Source organism: Bubalus kerabau, chromosome 2 (genome assembly GCF_029407905.1).
Source record: "Bubalus kerabau isolate K-KA32 ecotype Philippines breed swamp buffalo chromosome 2, PCC_UOA_SB_1v2, whole genome shotgun sequence".
Taxonomy (NCBI): domain Eukaryota; kingdom Metazoa; phylum Chordata; class Mammalia; order Artiodactyla; family Bovidae; genus Bubalus; species Bubalus kerabau.
Genome location: NC_073625.1, coordinates 5606970 through 5622852, shown reverse-complemented (window position 1 = coordinate 5622852; position 15883 = coordinate 5606970). Strand labels below are relative to the sequence as shown.

At 44.3% G+C, this 15883-nt stretch overlaps 1 protein-coding gene across 2 annotated transcripts in view; it reads left to right on the top strand.

The window, feature by feature from the left end:
- The first annotated feature begins 3390 nt into the window (after nt 1–3390).
- The window catches only part of NGLY1 (N-glycanase 1), a 58174-nt gene continuing 45681 nt past the window's right edge, over nt 3391–15883 (top strand). The window contains exons 1-2 of one of the 2 annotated variants that reach the window (XM_055566931.1): nt 3391–3582; nt 11149–11263. In XM_055566931.1, the coding sequence (XP_055422906.1) occupies nt 3443–3582; nt 11149–11263 (255 nt within the window). In that variant the 5' untranslated portion in view covers nt 3391–3442. The remainder of the gene's footprint in view (nt 3583–11148; nt 11264–15883) is intronic. The other variant, XM_055566930.1, reaches the window with a different exon arrangement.

Here is a 15883-nt window from a genome sequence, read left to right as displayed (position 1 = left end):
TAGATGGGGCTTCCTTTTTACCAGTGATACAGTAAAGAAAATGCTGTTTGTCATTTCTGGGCTCCTGAAGCAGATATGCCTTCTTTGTGCCCAGCCACTAAGTAAATGCAGAAGTCTCTGAGGCCATATAGCAGTAGTTAACAAACCACAAGCTAAATCCAGAAGGCTGCTTGTTTTTGTAAATGGTTTCATTGGAACATAGCTACACCCATTCATTCTAAAGTACAGTTGACCCTTGAACAACATGGGTTTGAACTGCCTGGGTTCACTTAATATGTGGATTTTTAAAAATATTAAATGCTACAGTGCTACATGGTCTGCTGTTGGTTAAATCCTCAAATTCAAAACCACTCAATACAGTCTACAAGCTACAGTGGAACCTCACATATATACAGAGGAAGTTATTCACAGAATTTGACTGCCAGGGAGTGTTGGTGACCATAACACCCCATGCTGTTTACCCTAACACCCCATGTTAGGGGTGTTAAGAGCAAACTACTGTTTGCTGCAGAGGCAGAGTAGTTAAACAGTTGAAACAGAGATGGTATGGACAGAAAGCCTTAAACATTTACTAAATGGCAGCCCATTCCAGTGTTCTTGCCTGGAAAACTCCATGGACAGAGGAGCCTGGCAGGGCACAGTCTGTGAGCATGGGATTGCAAAGAGTCGGACACAACTGAGCAACGGAGCATGCATGCACATGGCCCTTTATAAAAAATGTTTGTTGATCTCTATGCTATGGGATGAAAGGAGCCTGGGGCCCTGAATCATTACACGGAGGAAATGACAAATGAGAACTGCACTGTTAAACTGTTGTGTGAACAAGAAAGATATTTATGTTAAATCATGGAAATCTTTAGTTACAGCAGCTAACAACAAATTATCAGTTAAACACACTATTCTTGGAACCTGATCCAAGAATATTATATTTATTAATATATAAATAGATATTATATTTATTAAAATCTTCTCACACACATCTGGCACTTGAACAATAATTGAAGTAGATAGTATAGCTCAGGGCCTTGCTCAGAGATACTGGAAGAAAATTTCAAACTTAAAAAGCAAACTGAAGATAAAGCATCAAGAAAATTTAAAGAAACTAACTTAGACAAAAACTAACCTATAAGAAATAATATTTGTTGAGGTTTGGAAAGGAGTTTCTGCAAAGAAAGGAGGCATTGGTAAAGCACATTTTCAAAGGCATGGAGAGGCAAAGCATGGATTAAAGAGGTTAGGATCCATCTTCTAAAAGGAATAGAGGACACTCATCACAGCCTCTACCTGCACACCAAAGTCACAAATCGATCCATGCCCTTACTATATGGGATGCATAACTTACTGTCTCCCCTTTCCCCTCTATCCTAGTGTCATTATTGGGTCTGTGTTTTATTTTGGTCAATAGAGTCCCCCGCCTGCAACCTGCACTTTTGAAAAACACTTCTTTACAGAAGCACAATACTATCTGGGCTGGGAATGATGCAAGAGATTTTCAATCATTTATCTAGTTCTAAAAGGAATCCATAGAGGGGAATCCCAGCAGAGTTCATAGCCATGCCTTTGGTTTTGAAAACTGTTTGCTCCTTCCTCCTGGGGTCTTTCGTCCCCATTTATTTAGGAAGGCCTGACAACCTGCAGATGACACCACCCTTATGGCAGAAAGTGAAGAGGAACTAAAAAGCCTCTTGATGAAAGTGAAAGTGGAGAGCGAAAAAGTTGGCTTAAAGCTCAACATTCAGAAAACGAAGATCATGGCATCCGGTCCCATCACTTCATGGGAAATAGATGGGGAAACAGTGTCAGACTTTATTTTTCTGGGCTCCAAAATCACTACAGATGGTGACTGCAGCCATGAAATTAAAAGACACTTACTCCTTGGAAGGAAAGGTATGACCAATCTAGATAGCATATTCAAAAGCAGAGACATTACTTTGCCAACAAAGGTTCGTCTAGTCAAGTCTATGGATTTTCCTGTGGTCATGTATGGATGTGAAAGTTGGACTGTGAAGAAGGCTGAGCGCCGAAGAATTGATGCTTTTGAACTGTGGTGTTGGAGAAAACTCTTGAGAGTCCCTTGGACTGCAAGGAGATCCAGCCAGTCCATTCTGAAGGAGATCAGCCCTGGGATTTCTTTGGAAGGAATGATGCTAAAGCTGAAACTCCAGTACTTTGACCACCTCATGCGAAGAGTTGACTTATTGGAAAAGACTGATGCTGGGAGGGTTTGGGGGCAGGAGGGGAAGGGGAGGACAGAGGATGAGATGGCTGGATGGCATCACTGACTCAATGGACGTGAGTCTGAGTGAACTCCGGGAGTAGGTGATGGACAGGGAGGCCTGGCGTGCTGCGATTCATGGGGTCGCAAAGAGTCGGACAGGACTGAGTGACTGGTCTCTGATTTCTGACAACCTGCAACGAGGAAGCTGTAAGATATTTTCATTTGGGAAAAAGCTGGCGGTTGGAGTACAAGGAGTTTCCCCACCGTCTTGCCTGGATCTATTGAGGCCAGCCTTGGGACACAGAGGCCAGGTTTCTGCGATGTACCAGCCAGCACCCTCTAGCCCTGCCCAAAGCCCTCAGCCCCCTGTACCAGCCCTTCCACCCCACCCCTGGCTCAGACTACTGAGTCAATTTCCCAGGCAGGTTGATAAGAAGTTTTCTCTCCTTTCATACTTTAATGAGACTCTGTTACACAAAAGTTCGAGTGATCAAGCCAGGTCCCTGGTCCCAAAGCTAAATCTTCTTCGGAGATGACGAATCCGACATGTTCACTGGAAACTATCACTACCAGACTGCTACTGCTGCTGCTAAGTCACTCAGTCCTGTCCGACTCTTTGCGACCCCATAGACTGGCAGGACCCCATAGAGTGTATCCTGCCAGGCTCCTCTGCTCATGGGATTCTCCAGGCAAGAGTACGGGAGTGGGTTGCCGTTTCCTCCTCCAGGGAATCTTCCCAACCCAGGGATCGAACTCGCGTATCCTGCATAGCAGGCGGATTGTTTACAGCTGAGCCACTAGGGACGCCCAACACCCCTGGGCAAAGCCCCTTGTTCTGGAGGATCAAGACCCCGTCCCCATCTGGTGGAAGCTCCTTGGGTCCTGACCACCAGGTTTCTCTCTCCGTCCAAAACCTCAAAGCTCCTAAACAGCCCCTAGCAGGCGGGGACAAGGCCCCCGCCCCGCCTAGACGACCCAGTCCCTGGAAACCAGTCCCCGCCCTGGAGACCAGCCCCCCACCCTGGAGACCAGCCCCCCTCCCTGGAGACCAGACCCCCTCCCCCACCCCGCCCCGCCCCTCCCCCAGCCCTCTCTCCGCCCCGCCCCCCGCCCTCCTCCCCCCGCCCTCCTCCCCCCGCCCTCCGGGCCGGCCGCGGGCGCGGCGCGCCGGGGCGCCTACTCAGAGCGCGCGCGGCGCGGGGCGGGGCTCGGCCGCGTTCGAGCATGGCGGCGGCAGCGGCGGCGGCCCTGGGCGGCTCTGCTGGGTCCGCGTCCCCGGCCGTAGCCGAGCTCTGCCAGAACACCCCAGAGACGTTCCTGGAGGCCTCCAGGTTGCTGCTCACCTACGCGGACAACATCCTTAGGTGCAGGCCATGGGGGGACGCGGACGGCAGGGGGGCGCGGCGCCCGCTCGGCCCGGGCTCGGGGGGCGCCCGGCCGGTGGTGCCGGGAGCGGGGGGAGGGTCGCCGGTCCCGGGCCCCCCAGGACGGAGACCCGGCCCGCCCAGCCCCGCCCGAGGGGAGGCGGCGTCCCGACCTGACCTGGCGTCGCGTGGGGCGGGGACGGGAGATGCGCCCGGGGCTCCGGCCGTTGAACCGTCTTCCGAGTCCGGACAGAAGCGGCCACAGGCGTCTCACGCCCCCCCGGGCGCCTTCAGCTGCCACGGGCGGCTGAGAAGTTCTCGGGCCGGCGTCTTGCGGGCGCCCTCACGCCGCCGTCGGGTCCGCCAGGGCAGTCCTGGCCAGGGGCGCTTTGTTCACCCCCAGACCCCCGAGGGACCTCGCGGCTTGGGGGCGTCGGGAAGTGGAGTTTGGGCGACTTCCCTCGGCTCCTAGCTCCCACGACGTGGTTCCCAGAGGGACCTGAGGTGGGGGCGGGAGACGGACCTGAGGTGAGGGGGGCAGAGGGCACCTGAGGAGGGGCAGAGGGCACCTGAGGAGGGGGGCAGAGGGGGACCTGAGGTGAGGGGCAGAGGGCATCTGAGGAGGGGGCCAGAGGGCACCTGAGGAGGGGGGCAGAGGGGGACCTGTGAAGGCTCTGCCTTCCCTCTCCCCCTTCTTCCCCTGGGATCTTCCCGACCTAGGGGTCGAATCGGGGTCTCCCGCATTGCGGGCCGAGTTTTTACCAGCTGAGCCACCAGGGAAGCTCTTCGTACAGGTAACCCTAATAACTTTACAAGTGAATCGAAGGAACAACACATGGAGCCCTTGTCCTGAGCCAGGTGCTCCGAGGGGTGCAGTGTGCACAGCGCACGATTGTGACCCGTGTGGGGGCTGTCTCCGTCCTCTGTGACACCTTCTCGGCTCGCCTTCCCTACCCCAGGAGGTCGAACAGTTCTTCAGAGCTCAAGGCTGGTGCCGGAGGACTCTGCCCTGAGTGAGCCCGAGGCAGTGTTCTCCAGAGCCCATGCCCCGCAGAGACCTCCCGCCTGGGGAGCCACCCAGCTGTTCAAACCCCGTTATTGGGAACAGGGAGTTGGCCTTACAATAAGGATTCACTTCTGCTTTCAACCCCGTGAAACCACAGATGCTGAGATCAGGGTTTTGTGAGGAACGAAATCCTGCATCACAGTCATCTCTATGAATGTTGACCAGAGTCCTGGAAGAAATTTGGCATGCTGTTCGTGCATGTTAGAGTCTTTACCGTGGCTTATGTTTTCTATCTTAAAAAATGTTTGTCTAAAAAAAGAAGTTAGAAGTTGAACTCATATAAGTGGAGAGGGTGTGAAAAACTACCTGTTCTAGTTTGTCTTAAGTAGTAATACTAGTTCCCTCATATTCTTATAGTTCAAGCTCCTTTGGTCTTGGTGGGGCTGACCCACGTTTTCTTCCCCTTCCAAGTCCATTTACTAGCTTACTTGTTAACAGAAAAGCCCCAGACTTCTTCTTGAGCCTTTAGCCTTTCTACACTGCGGATACGCTAGAGAACAGAGGAGACCACAGTTTTCTGTTTTGATGCTTTAGGAAATCCTTTAACCTTAGAGATAAGGGGGGGGGGGGGGCGGGTCTTGATATCCCTTGCAACTACCTCACGGTAGTTATAGTATTTTATAGGGTGAATGCTGAAATGAGAATTTCATTTGCAGTTTGTTTTTAAATAGCAATATTTGTCACTGCACACAGGTGAAAATAATACTTTGGGTTAAATTTTAAATTTCTGCTTCAGATGATGCTTATCCTGTTCCCCAACTAAGAGTCATGAAGTTCGTGAAATTATAGAATGAAGTATATGCTAATTTGCATGCACAATATACCATGGGTTAGAACCATTTTTTTTTCCAGTTCATTAACTTCTTGATAAAAATCCGCTGTCCTCAGTATCTACCTTTCAAAAATCTGTAATAGTTTTACTGACATTTCACATGGGCTCCCTGGAAAATTTGCTTCATTTATTCTTTAAAAAAACATTTTATTTCCCATTAATTTCCTTTGCGAACTGCACACAGTTACTGGTTATGAACTGCACTGGGTATGATTGGGAAGGGCTAAGAATGGAAAGTGGTTTCTTTCTTGGAAGAAAACATGTCTAGGAGAAAGACACAGATACAGAAAATAGCCATAGCATAATACCTGGAGGACAATTCGAGGATGGTGTTTAAATGCTTACATATTTACATGAGAGGAGATAGCAGGGACCTGATGTGGAACGGTTTTGAGAAGAAAGGTTTGATAAAATGACATATATTTGACGTGATAGGCAACAGAAAGCACTTGTAGTTTCTAGACTCAGAGCATAATGAGAGATTCATGTAGAATGATGATGTAAGAAGACATGGGCATGGGTTTCACATCTGAAGTTGTTGCAGTCAGCATGTGCGTAACGGGATGAATGGAGAGAGAACTGTAGGCAGGGGCTGGCAATCCTTGATGACTGAGTGCCAGGGGTACAGCTGGTAACGGGAGGAGACAGAACGCCTGAAATAACTTCAGATTTCTCATCTGGGTTACCACTGACACCTGGAGAAACTGAGCCAGGCAGTTAACAGAGAATGGATGAGTTTGTTGGCAACTGTATGGTGGAGAGTGTTTGTAATCAAACCAGTGAGTGGGTTTAAGTCCCACTTACCAGTCAGCCATTTCCTAGAAATGTGATTATAGGCAATTTATGTAAACTCTGGGTATCAATTTCCTCATGTTTAACAACTTATTGACCAGAGATGTATTAATACATCTTTTGTTACCCAGATGTTATTGACCAGAGTGTTTCAGTACTCAACTACATTGGCCACCGGTCTTAGTTTCTACAAAAATCCCCTGGTCAATAATGTGTTAACAGAAAAAACAACACTTAAATTATAAAACTGTCACAGAAGTTAGAAATAAATAAAGGACATGGCACACATGTTTGTTTCTCTCATTCAGGTTTTCATGTAAGCTGGGTTATGTGCACATGTTTCCCATGTTGTCAGCTACAGAGAATGGTAAAGTTAGAGCCAGAGATGGTTCCCAGATGATTCTGAAGGCAGAGAGATGTTTTTGAAATTCTACATGGACGTCAGAATAACAGTTTTTCAGAAGGACTAAGAAATAGTGTTTCAAATGACCTACAAAATCACTTCTGTGATCAGTAATAAAAATACAAGATTATAGAATTCACTCAAGTACTAAGTTTCCATTTGTGAGAAGTCTTTCTGGGATTGTGCATTCCAAAGAAGAAGACAAATAAATTGCTCAGATATACTTAATTCCTAGCATTTCAGAAATTCTGAAGTAGAAACATTTATGTTTTCCTTTTCTGAGAAAAGGAAAGTTGTGACTCAGTGGGAGGCTTTTTGCTAATATGTCTTAAAATCTTAGAAATACGGTTGATTATGACTTTTAGGATGAAAAGCAGGGCTTTTTCTAACTAGACAGTTGTAAGTTGTTCAGTTGCTGAGTCAGCAGGCTCCTCTGTCCTCCATTATCTCCCAGAGTTTGCTCAAATTCATGACCACTGAGCTGGTGATGCTATCTAACCATCTCATCCTCTGCCGCCCTCTTCTTCTCCTGCCTTCAGTCTTTCCCACCATCAGGGTCTTTTCCAATGAGTAGGCTCTTTGCATCAGGTGGCCAAAGTATTGGAGCTTCAGCATCAGTCTTTCCAATGAATATTCCTGGTCAGTTTCTTTTAGGATTGACTGGTTTGATCTTGGACTCCAAGGGACTCTCAAGGGTCTTCTCCAGCATTGATTCTTTGGCACTCAGCCTTCTTTATGGTCCAGCATCCATATGTGACTACTGGAAAAACCATAGCTTTGACTGTATGGACCTTTATTGTCAAAAAGATGTCACTGCTTTTTAATACACTGGCTAGGTTTGTCATAGCTTTCCTTCCGAGGAGCAAACATCTTTGAATTTCATGGCTGCAGTCACTGTCCACAGTGATTTTGGAGCCCAAGAAAATAAAATCTGTCTGTTTCCACTTTTTCTTCTGTCTTCCATGAAGTGATGGGACCAGATGCCATGATCTTAGTTTTTTTTTAATGTTGAATTTCAGGACAGCTTTTTCACTCTCCTCTTTCATCTTCATCAAGAGGCTCTTTAGTTTCTCTTTGTTTTCTGCCGTTAGTGGTGTCATCTGCAGGTCTGAGGTTATTGATACTTCTCCCAGCAATCTTGATTCCAGCTTGTGAGTTATCCAGCCCGAAATCTCACATGAAGTTATCTGCATATAAGTTAAATAAGCAGGGTGACAATATACGGCCTTGACAATATACGTACTCCTTTCCTAATTTTGAACTAGTCCATTGTTCCATGTCCAGTACTGTTGCTTCTTGAACTGTGTACAGCGGACCACGTTTTGTGAGAACTTTTCACTATGACCTGTCTGTCTTGGGTGGCCCTGCACGGCATGACTCAACTTCATTGAGTTATGCAAGATCCTTTGCCATGACAAGGCTGTGTGATACATGAAGGGGTCAGTTGTAAATACAAAGACTAATTTTTCTATAGATGAAACAATTTGTGATACCTGTGGGTAAGACAACTCACAAGACACCAGAATGTGTTCAGAGTGACAGTTGAATGAGATTCAGGAAATTTTGCTGCCCTTTGAAGCCCCATCTCTTCAACAGCATCATCTAGCAACCAGAAGAAACCTCAAGCTAAGGTGCAAAGTAATTGCTAAACAAGCAAGATATATACTGGAAGTCATAGAAAAAATTAATGCTCAGCAGAGATAGGAAGAAAAACATCAAAGAGTTATAGCACAAAAAACTTGAGAAAAATCTGCAGAGAATTAATGGAAGATCAGACAAAGCTGAAGGTGATCCTTAGGGCTGCTTTAGACACCACAGGGTAAGGAGAGTAGTAATGAGCTCAAGGAGAGTGGCTGCACAAGGCTTAAACTGTGAAGCTAGAGTCTAGGCATGTGTGTGTCTGTGTGTGTGTGGCGCTTTCCCAAAGGCAGGAAATGGGAGCTGATGGATTTGAGGTCTGAAGGTCCTGGAGCCAAGTTCCCTAAGCCTTTGAGGGCTTAAGAGGTTGACTTTCACATCAGTCTATACTCAAGACTATGGCTGGTCTGCTCAACACGTTTTAAAAGAGGAAGATAGGATTTGGGTAACTGGACATTATTGCTATTTTTTTTGTTGTTTTCAATATGCATTGAATGAGAAAAACAGATGAATAGTATGTGAGGTTCAAAGATAGTGTACAAAGATAGGAAATTGCCTATTAGATGCTAGAGAGGAAAATCTAAAATATACAAAGCCCATGTCGATGCTGCATCGACAGTTACTTTGAAACACATCAAAATAATAAGCTATAGCAGAACAGCTCATGTAAGTTTTATAAGAATTTTTAAACACTAGTGGAAAGGGGAAGAAAAATTAGAAAATTAAGCACAGTAAAAGACTTTGATTATGTAGAAATCTGGGAACTGTTGGGAAAAAGTAGATTAAGAGCTCTGGCACTCTTGCACCAGTAGACTGTACCATCCTGGTGGTACTGCTTTGTTTATCACCCTGTGGGATGTGTTGAGAATCATGAAAAAATGCCTCATTTATCTGTAACCAGCTTTGATAAAGGTAGGGTTATGCTGTCATTTAATGTTTACAATGTAAGAAAGAGTGGCACACTTGTGACATAGTGTAGCAGAGAAGCCAGGGATGCTCAGCGTTTTGCTGTGCCCAGGCAGCCCCCACAACAAAGGCCAGAGGTCAGTATTGCCAAGATTTAGAAACTCTGATCTAATACACAGAATGAAATAGTGAGGCACCTGTCTCTCCTTGTGTTTCTGTCGTTTTATGGCAATGACCATTTTATGACTTTCAGTGAAGAACAGTGCTTTTGTTTTTAATTTCCAATCCTTTGTGGACCTATAACTTTTGTAAAATACAATGAAAATTTCATGGAAATGTCAAGTTACTGTAATAATTAATAATAATTGAATGCTCTCAATTTCTGTATTCCTCATGGATGAATAGCAAAGAATAGATTAGCACCAATCTGGACACTCTAAAGAACACTATTTTAGAGCTTTTGTCTCTGAATATTCTATAATAAACTTGTGCAGTTTTTGAAATTAAGGAAAAGAGATTTAAAAAAAGTTTCATGTGTTTATGACAGTTTTTTAGCAACAGGAGCTGCTCGATGGAAAAAAATGTGAAATAGGATGAAACTTCCACAATTAAAAATCCCTATCTTGGCTTTGTTTTTATATCACAGTATCCAGAGAACATGTATAAGTTTAGGACTAAGGTGGCTGGTTATCTGCTAGCATTTGTCCACCCTGCCATTCCAGACCCCAGACTGATGGCCTCAGGACTTCCTCTGTGGACACCTGACACTGCCACAGAAACCGTAGTGTCGTGCTGATGGAAGCCACTGCCATTGGACTTCCCTGGTGGCTCAAGATGGTTAAGAGTCTGCGAGCAATGCAGGGGACCTGGATTTGATCCCTGGGTCAGGAAGATCCCCTGGAGAAGGGAATGGCAACCAATCCCAGTATTCTCGTCTGAAGAATTCCATGAACAGAAGATACAACCCATGCGATCACATAGAGTCGGCAACCCATGTGATCACATAGAGTCGGACATGACTGAGTGACTAACACTTTTAAGTTTCACCATTTTTAAGGTGTCACTGTCAGATGTGAAACCTATACTTATCCTAAATTATGTTCAGAAGGCCTTTTTGAGTATAATACCATGGTTGTCTTTAACTTTTTTTTTCTAACTTTTTTTTTTAATAATCTTTCTGGTTTATCAAGATTATTAAAAATCTCAAAAATGTTCCATGTGTAATATTAAAAATCTTAATTATTGTAAAAGAAATTCATATCTTCATTTTATATCATTACCATACTTATTGTGACAAAAATATATCTTGAGCTGAAACAAGACTTGTAGTAAAAACAACCATTGGCCTAAGGAAGGAAGAAAAGTCAAATGACTGTTATAACTAGGTTCGTGTTTGTCAGAAGTAAAGTCTTTGAGGAACTTTGGTTCATTTTTATGTAACTTCTTAGTTTCTTGTATTCATTCATTTCATAAGCAATTATTAATTTTTAATAAACTATAAATTATTAACACCATCTACATGTCAGGTTAAGTTATCCTTGATGATTGAGATCTATCAGAACAAAACAGGCAAAACTTTCTGCCCGTGTCTGGAGCTTGCTTGAGTTTTTTTTCTTAGCAGTCCCAAAGCTCATAAAGGTCTCTAATTTTAACAGCACAGAAATAGAAAGTTGTATGTATTTCCCTCCTGGCAGCATTAATATGATCAGCTGTGAAGGTAAACGGTGATATTGTGCTAAATGTGCCCTGAGGGAAGAATCACCAGATCAGGGTGTCCTTCCACACCGGATGTCTGTAAAGTCTCTGTAAAGTCGGGCTCTCTCCTGCCTTGAGGGAATATAGCCAGTATAAAACGTAGAAAGAATGTAAAAACATGGTGAAAATTATAAATTGTTATATATAATCAGACTTTTTTTTTTTTTAAATCAGAAACCCTAATGATGAAAAATATAGATCTATCCGGATTGGAAACACAACTTTTTCTACTCGACTCTTGCCTGTCAGAGGAGCTGTTGAATGTTTATTCGAAATGGGATTTGAAGAGGTAAGTGTGTTCACGACTTTCTCTGCAGTTTATGTACAGAGCATTCATTGTAATGTTGACCAGTGATTTCTAAACAAGATAATATTTTTTAATTGATTCGTTCAGGAAAGCTGTGGAACTACTTATTTCTTCACTTATTGGACATTGAAAAATCACAGTAAATATACTTTAAAATCACAGTAAAATATAACTGCTCTCCCATGGGGAGAATTCTTACCATCTCCGTCCTTTAGGGAGGTCAGACGTGCAACCCAAGGACTAAATTCTGGCTCATCTTAGACTTTTAGCCAAAATCTGCTATGTGAGCACAGAAGAATGGCCTCCAACCCCCTGTCTCCAGGAAGAAATGAAAAGGGTAAAAACAGAAAGGTCAAGTTTAGCTGCCACACGTAAGGGTTCTCTTCTGTGACAGAAGAGAAGACTCTTAGTGTTTTGTGTTTGTTTTTATTTTTAGGTCAGACAAAAAGTTCGGTGTTTCCATCTTGTGGAGTCTGTGGCATAGTTTAATTTTATGACACAGAAAAGGAGCTGTCCAGATGATGAGCTTTCTGTGTGTATGCCTGTGCTTAGCCATTTCTAGTTTATGGAGTACTGAAAGACATCAGACCTGGTTCTAGAGACTGAGTGGTCAGTAGCAGTCAGGGCTGGCAAGGCTGTGGCCGCTGTTCAGGAGGTACACTCGCTGAGTGGCCCTGGGTGCACTTGCCTCCCCACCTCTCTGCTTCCCTTCCCCCGTCGGCTTCAGGCCTTAGGAATCCAGTGGTGAAGAGGTAACAGATCCCATCTCACGTGGAGCTTGAATTCCAATAAGGCAGACAGACAGATGTGAAAACATAGATGAAGTAAGTCTTGAAAAGACATCATAAGCCACTGTAGCTGGGGGCAGCCACGTAAGGAAGAGTGGTCGGCAAGGCCCCAGAGATCATGTTTGAGCTGCTGAGCGAGGAGAAGCAGTTTAGGTCCCTGACGCTCTCGGGTGAGGGCTTTCTGGTCACAGAGATTGGCCTGTGCAGAGGACTTCTGGCAGGTGTAGCTTTGCCACAGAGGCAGGCAGAGGTGTGGGCGTGGAGTTTGGGGAACTGTGGTAAAGACGACTTGGTGACAAATGGGATGGGAAGCCAGTGAAAGGTTTTAAGCAGGGAAGAATATTTTTAAAGATTGCTCTAGCCATTGTATAGAGAATATTCTGAATGTTCTGCATGAGGGTGAGGGCTAAGCTCCGGGGCCAGGTAGAAAGCTTATTGTTTTTGTCTCCCTGAGAAATGGCAGTGCTTTGTGTAAGTTCCATGAGGGCGGGCTTTCTGTCTGTGTTGTTCCCTGTGCTCTGGCTCCTGGGGAAGGACCAGTACACACAGGCACTCAGTAAATAGTTGTTGGATTAAAGACCGACAGCAATGGGAATGAGGGAGTGGAAGGATCCAGGATTTGTTTTTTGAAGCAGAGTCTGTGGGACTTGCTGATAAATTAGATGTGGAGTATGAGGGAAAGGAAGAAGTCAGGGTGATATCTAGGTTTTGGTTTGAGCAACTGAGTGGATGGGAGTTCCATTCACTGAGACAGAAAAGTCTGGAGAGTAGCAGGTATCAGAGGAAGAAAAACTACTAGCTGTCTTTTAGATAATCGTAACTGGTACACTGTTAAATATTCAAATAGAGGTGTCAGGGAGAGAATGAAGAAGGCTATGATGATTGCAAAGGAGAGGGCCAGGGTGGTGTCAATTATTGTGTCATCTGCTTATAGCTGCTCACAGGCATCTGAACATAAAGAAGTTAAAACTATAGACAGGGAAAATTGAGAAAATTGCTGATTTTGTTCAAGGAAATGCAAATTTTTGAGTCAAATGACAGGAAAGTTAAGTAAATGATTCTTGGGTGGGGAATATCCCCTGGAGAAGGGATAGGCTACCCACTCCAGTATGCTTGGGCTTTCCTGGTGGCTCAGTTGATAAAGAATCTGTCTGTGGACAAAGGATTAATTTCCAAAACATACAAGCAACTCATACAACTCAATACCAGAAAAACAACTCAATCAAAAAATGGGAAGACTCAGACACACATTTCTCCAAAGAAGACATAAAGATGGCTAACAAACACATGAAAAGATGCTCAACATCACTCATTATTAGAGAAATGCAAATCAAAACTACAATGAGATATCACCTCACACCAGTCAGAATGGCCATTATCAAAAAGTCTACAAACAATAAATGCTGGAGAGGGTGTGGAGAAAGGGAATCCTCTTGCACTGTTGGTGGGAATGTGAATTGATACAGCCTCTATGGAAGACTGTATGGAGATTCCTTAAAAAGCAGGAATAAAACCACCATATGACCCAGCAATCCCACTCCTAGGCATATACCCTGAGGAAACCAAAATTGAAAGAGACACATGTATTCCATTGTTCGTTGCAGCACTATTTACAATAGCTAGAACACGGAAGCAACCTAGATGTCCATTGACAGATGAATGGATAAAGAAGTTGTGGTACATATACACAATGGAATATTACTCAGCCATAAAAAGGAACACATTTGAGTCAGTTCTAATGAGGTGAATGAATCTAGAACCTATTATACAAAGTGAAGTAAGTCAGAGAAAGATAAATGTCATATAATCATAAATTATATGATATATATAAATCATAAATATTATGATGCATATATATGGAATCTAGAAAAATGGTAAGAATTTATTTACAGGGCAGCAGTGGAGAAATAGACATAGAGAATAGACTTATGGACATGGGGAGAGGGGAGGAGAGGGTGGGATGATGGAAAGAGTAACATGGAAACTTACATTACCATATGTAAAAGAGATAGCCAATGGGAATGTGCTGTATGGCTCAGGACACCCGAACAGGGGCTCTGTATTAACCTAGAGGGGTGGAATGAGGAGGGAGATGGGAGGGAGGTTCAAAAGGAAGGAGATACATGTATACCTATGGCTGATTCCTGTTGAGGTTTGACAGAAAACAGCAAAATTCTGTAAAGCATTTATCCTTCAATAAAAGTAAATTAATTAAAAAAAAAAGAATCTGCCTGGGATGTGGGAGACCTGGGTTCGATCCTTGGGTTGGGAAGATCCCCTGGAGAAGGGAAAGCCTACCCACTCCAGTATTCCTGCCTGGAGAATTCCATGGACTGTATAGTCCATGGGGTCACAAAGAGTCAGATATGACTGAGCGACTTTCACTTTCAAGTAAATGACAACTGGAGACTACTAATTTTTTATTGTTAAAGTTTATTGTTAAAGATTCAGTGGAATCAGATTTATCTTCAGCAGATATTTGAGTTCCAGGCGAGGTGGCCAGCTGTTGCAGTTGCCTGGGAATGTACTGGTTTCAGCAGTGAAATCCCACACCGCAGACAACCCCTCCACCCCAGGCGGACTTGTTGTAGTTTGGTTATACCAGTGCCAGGTGACAGCCAGGTTGAGACTTGGAGTAGTATTCGACACAAATGAAATCAATCTCAGAAAAGGTTATCATGTTTTCAGAATAATTTATATTTTTTAGAGTTACTGGCTGGCTTTGGACTTCACACTTCAGGAAAACATTCAGAAGTAAATGTTTTATCAGTGTTAGCCAGTAGAACTGAAACTGAACTTTGCCTCCAGAAAGAGACTTGGTGGGCTTTGAGGTGCAGTGGGAATCCAAGACCTATCCTCAAATTTTCAGACTATTCTGTTTTATGAAAATTCTGAGGAGGAGGTGGAGAAATCAGGCCAGCTTAGTGTAGTGGTTCTCACCAGGAGCCGTACCCACCCCCAGGGAGGAGTGGGCATCGTAGTTTTGGTTGTCTGGGTGACTGGAAGATGTCACCAGCATTTATTGGGCAGGGACTGGGTTGACTTTGAGAAACATAGATTTTGTCAAATATTGGAATCCTGGTTGGTTTCTTAAAATGTTTGATCTCATGCCTTAAGCCTGTAGTTTTGTCCTTTTGTGAAAATGCAGTGCTGTTGATTAAACTTTTTGGTACAGACACTTCGTTCATAATCACACATTCTTTCAGGACTGGTCCTGAGAAGATGGAAGGGACGGCCTCCCTCCCACTGTATTAGGGGGGCCTCTCTGAGCTGTTGACCAGGCAGGCTGCTGCCTGTGGGGCTCCCCGTTACCTGTCCATGGTGTCGTTTGCTTTCCTCTTTGTTGCCTGCTCACCGTGTGAGATCAGAGGCCTCCTTGTTTGGTTTTAAACCAGGCGTCTGGTTTCTCTTTCTAGACCTTGTCATAGGTAGTAGGTGGTTCCTTTCTCATGTTGGAAAATCCAGCATGTTCCATTTTGTGCCAGTCATCATGTGTGTGATCATGGCAACTGTCGTAATACTTTGCTCTACCGTTCCAACTCTTTGTACAGGCTTGTGGGATTTGATCTCTGTTCAGTCTCGGATGGACGTAGTTACAGCGTAGCAATTACGGTTATGTGAATCCTTTCATTGACGGTTATTCAGAACATCAAGCAGGTTATTTAACTTCTGAGCCTTCATATTTTCATATGAAAAGCGGGGCTAAACCTAGTACCTACCTTTCAAGGTGGCTATAAAAATTCTTTAGGTAATGTGTGCACAGTACCTAGAAAGACATAAATGCAATAAATGATAGTGATCTTTTTTAACGGCT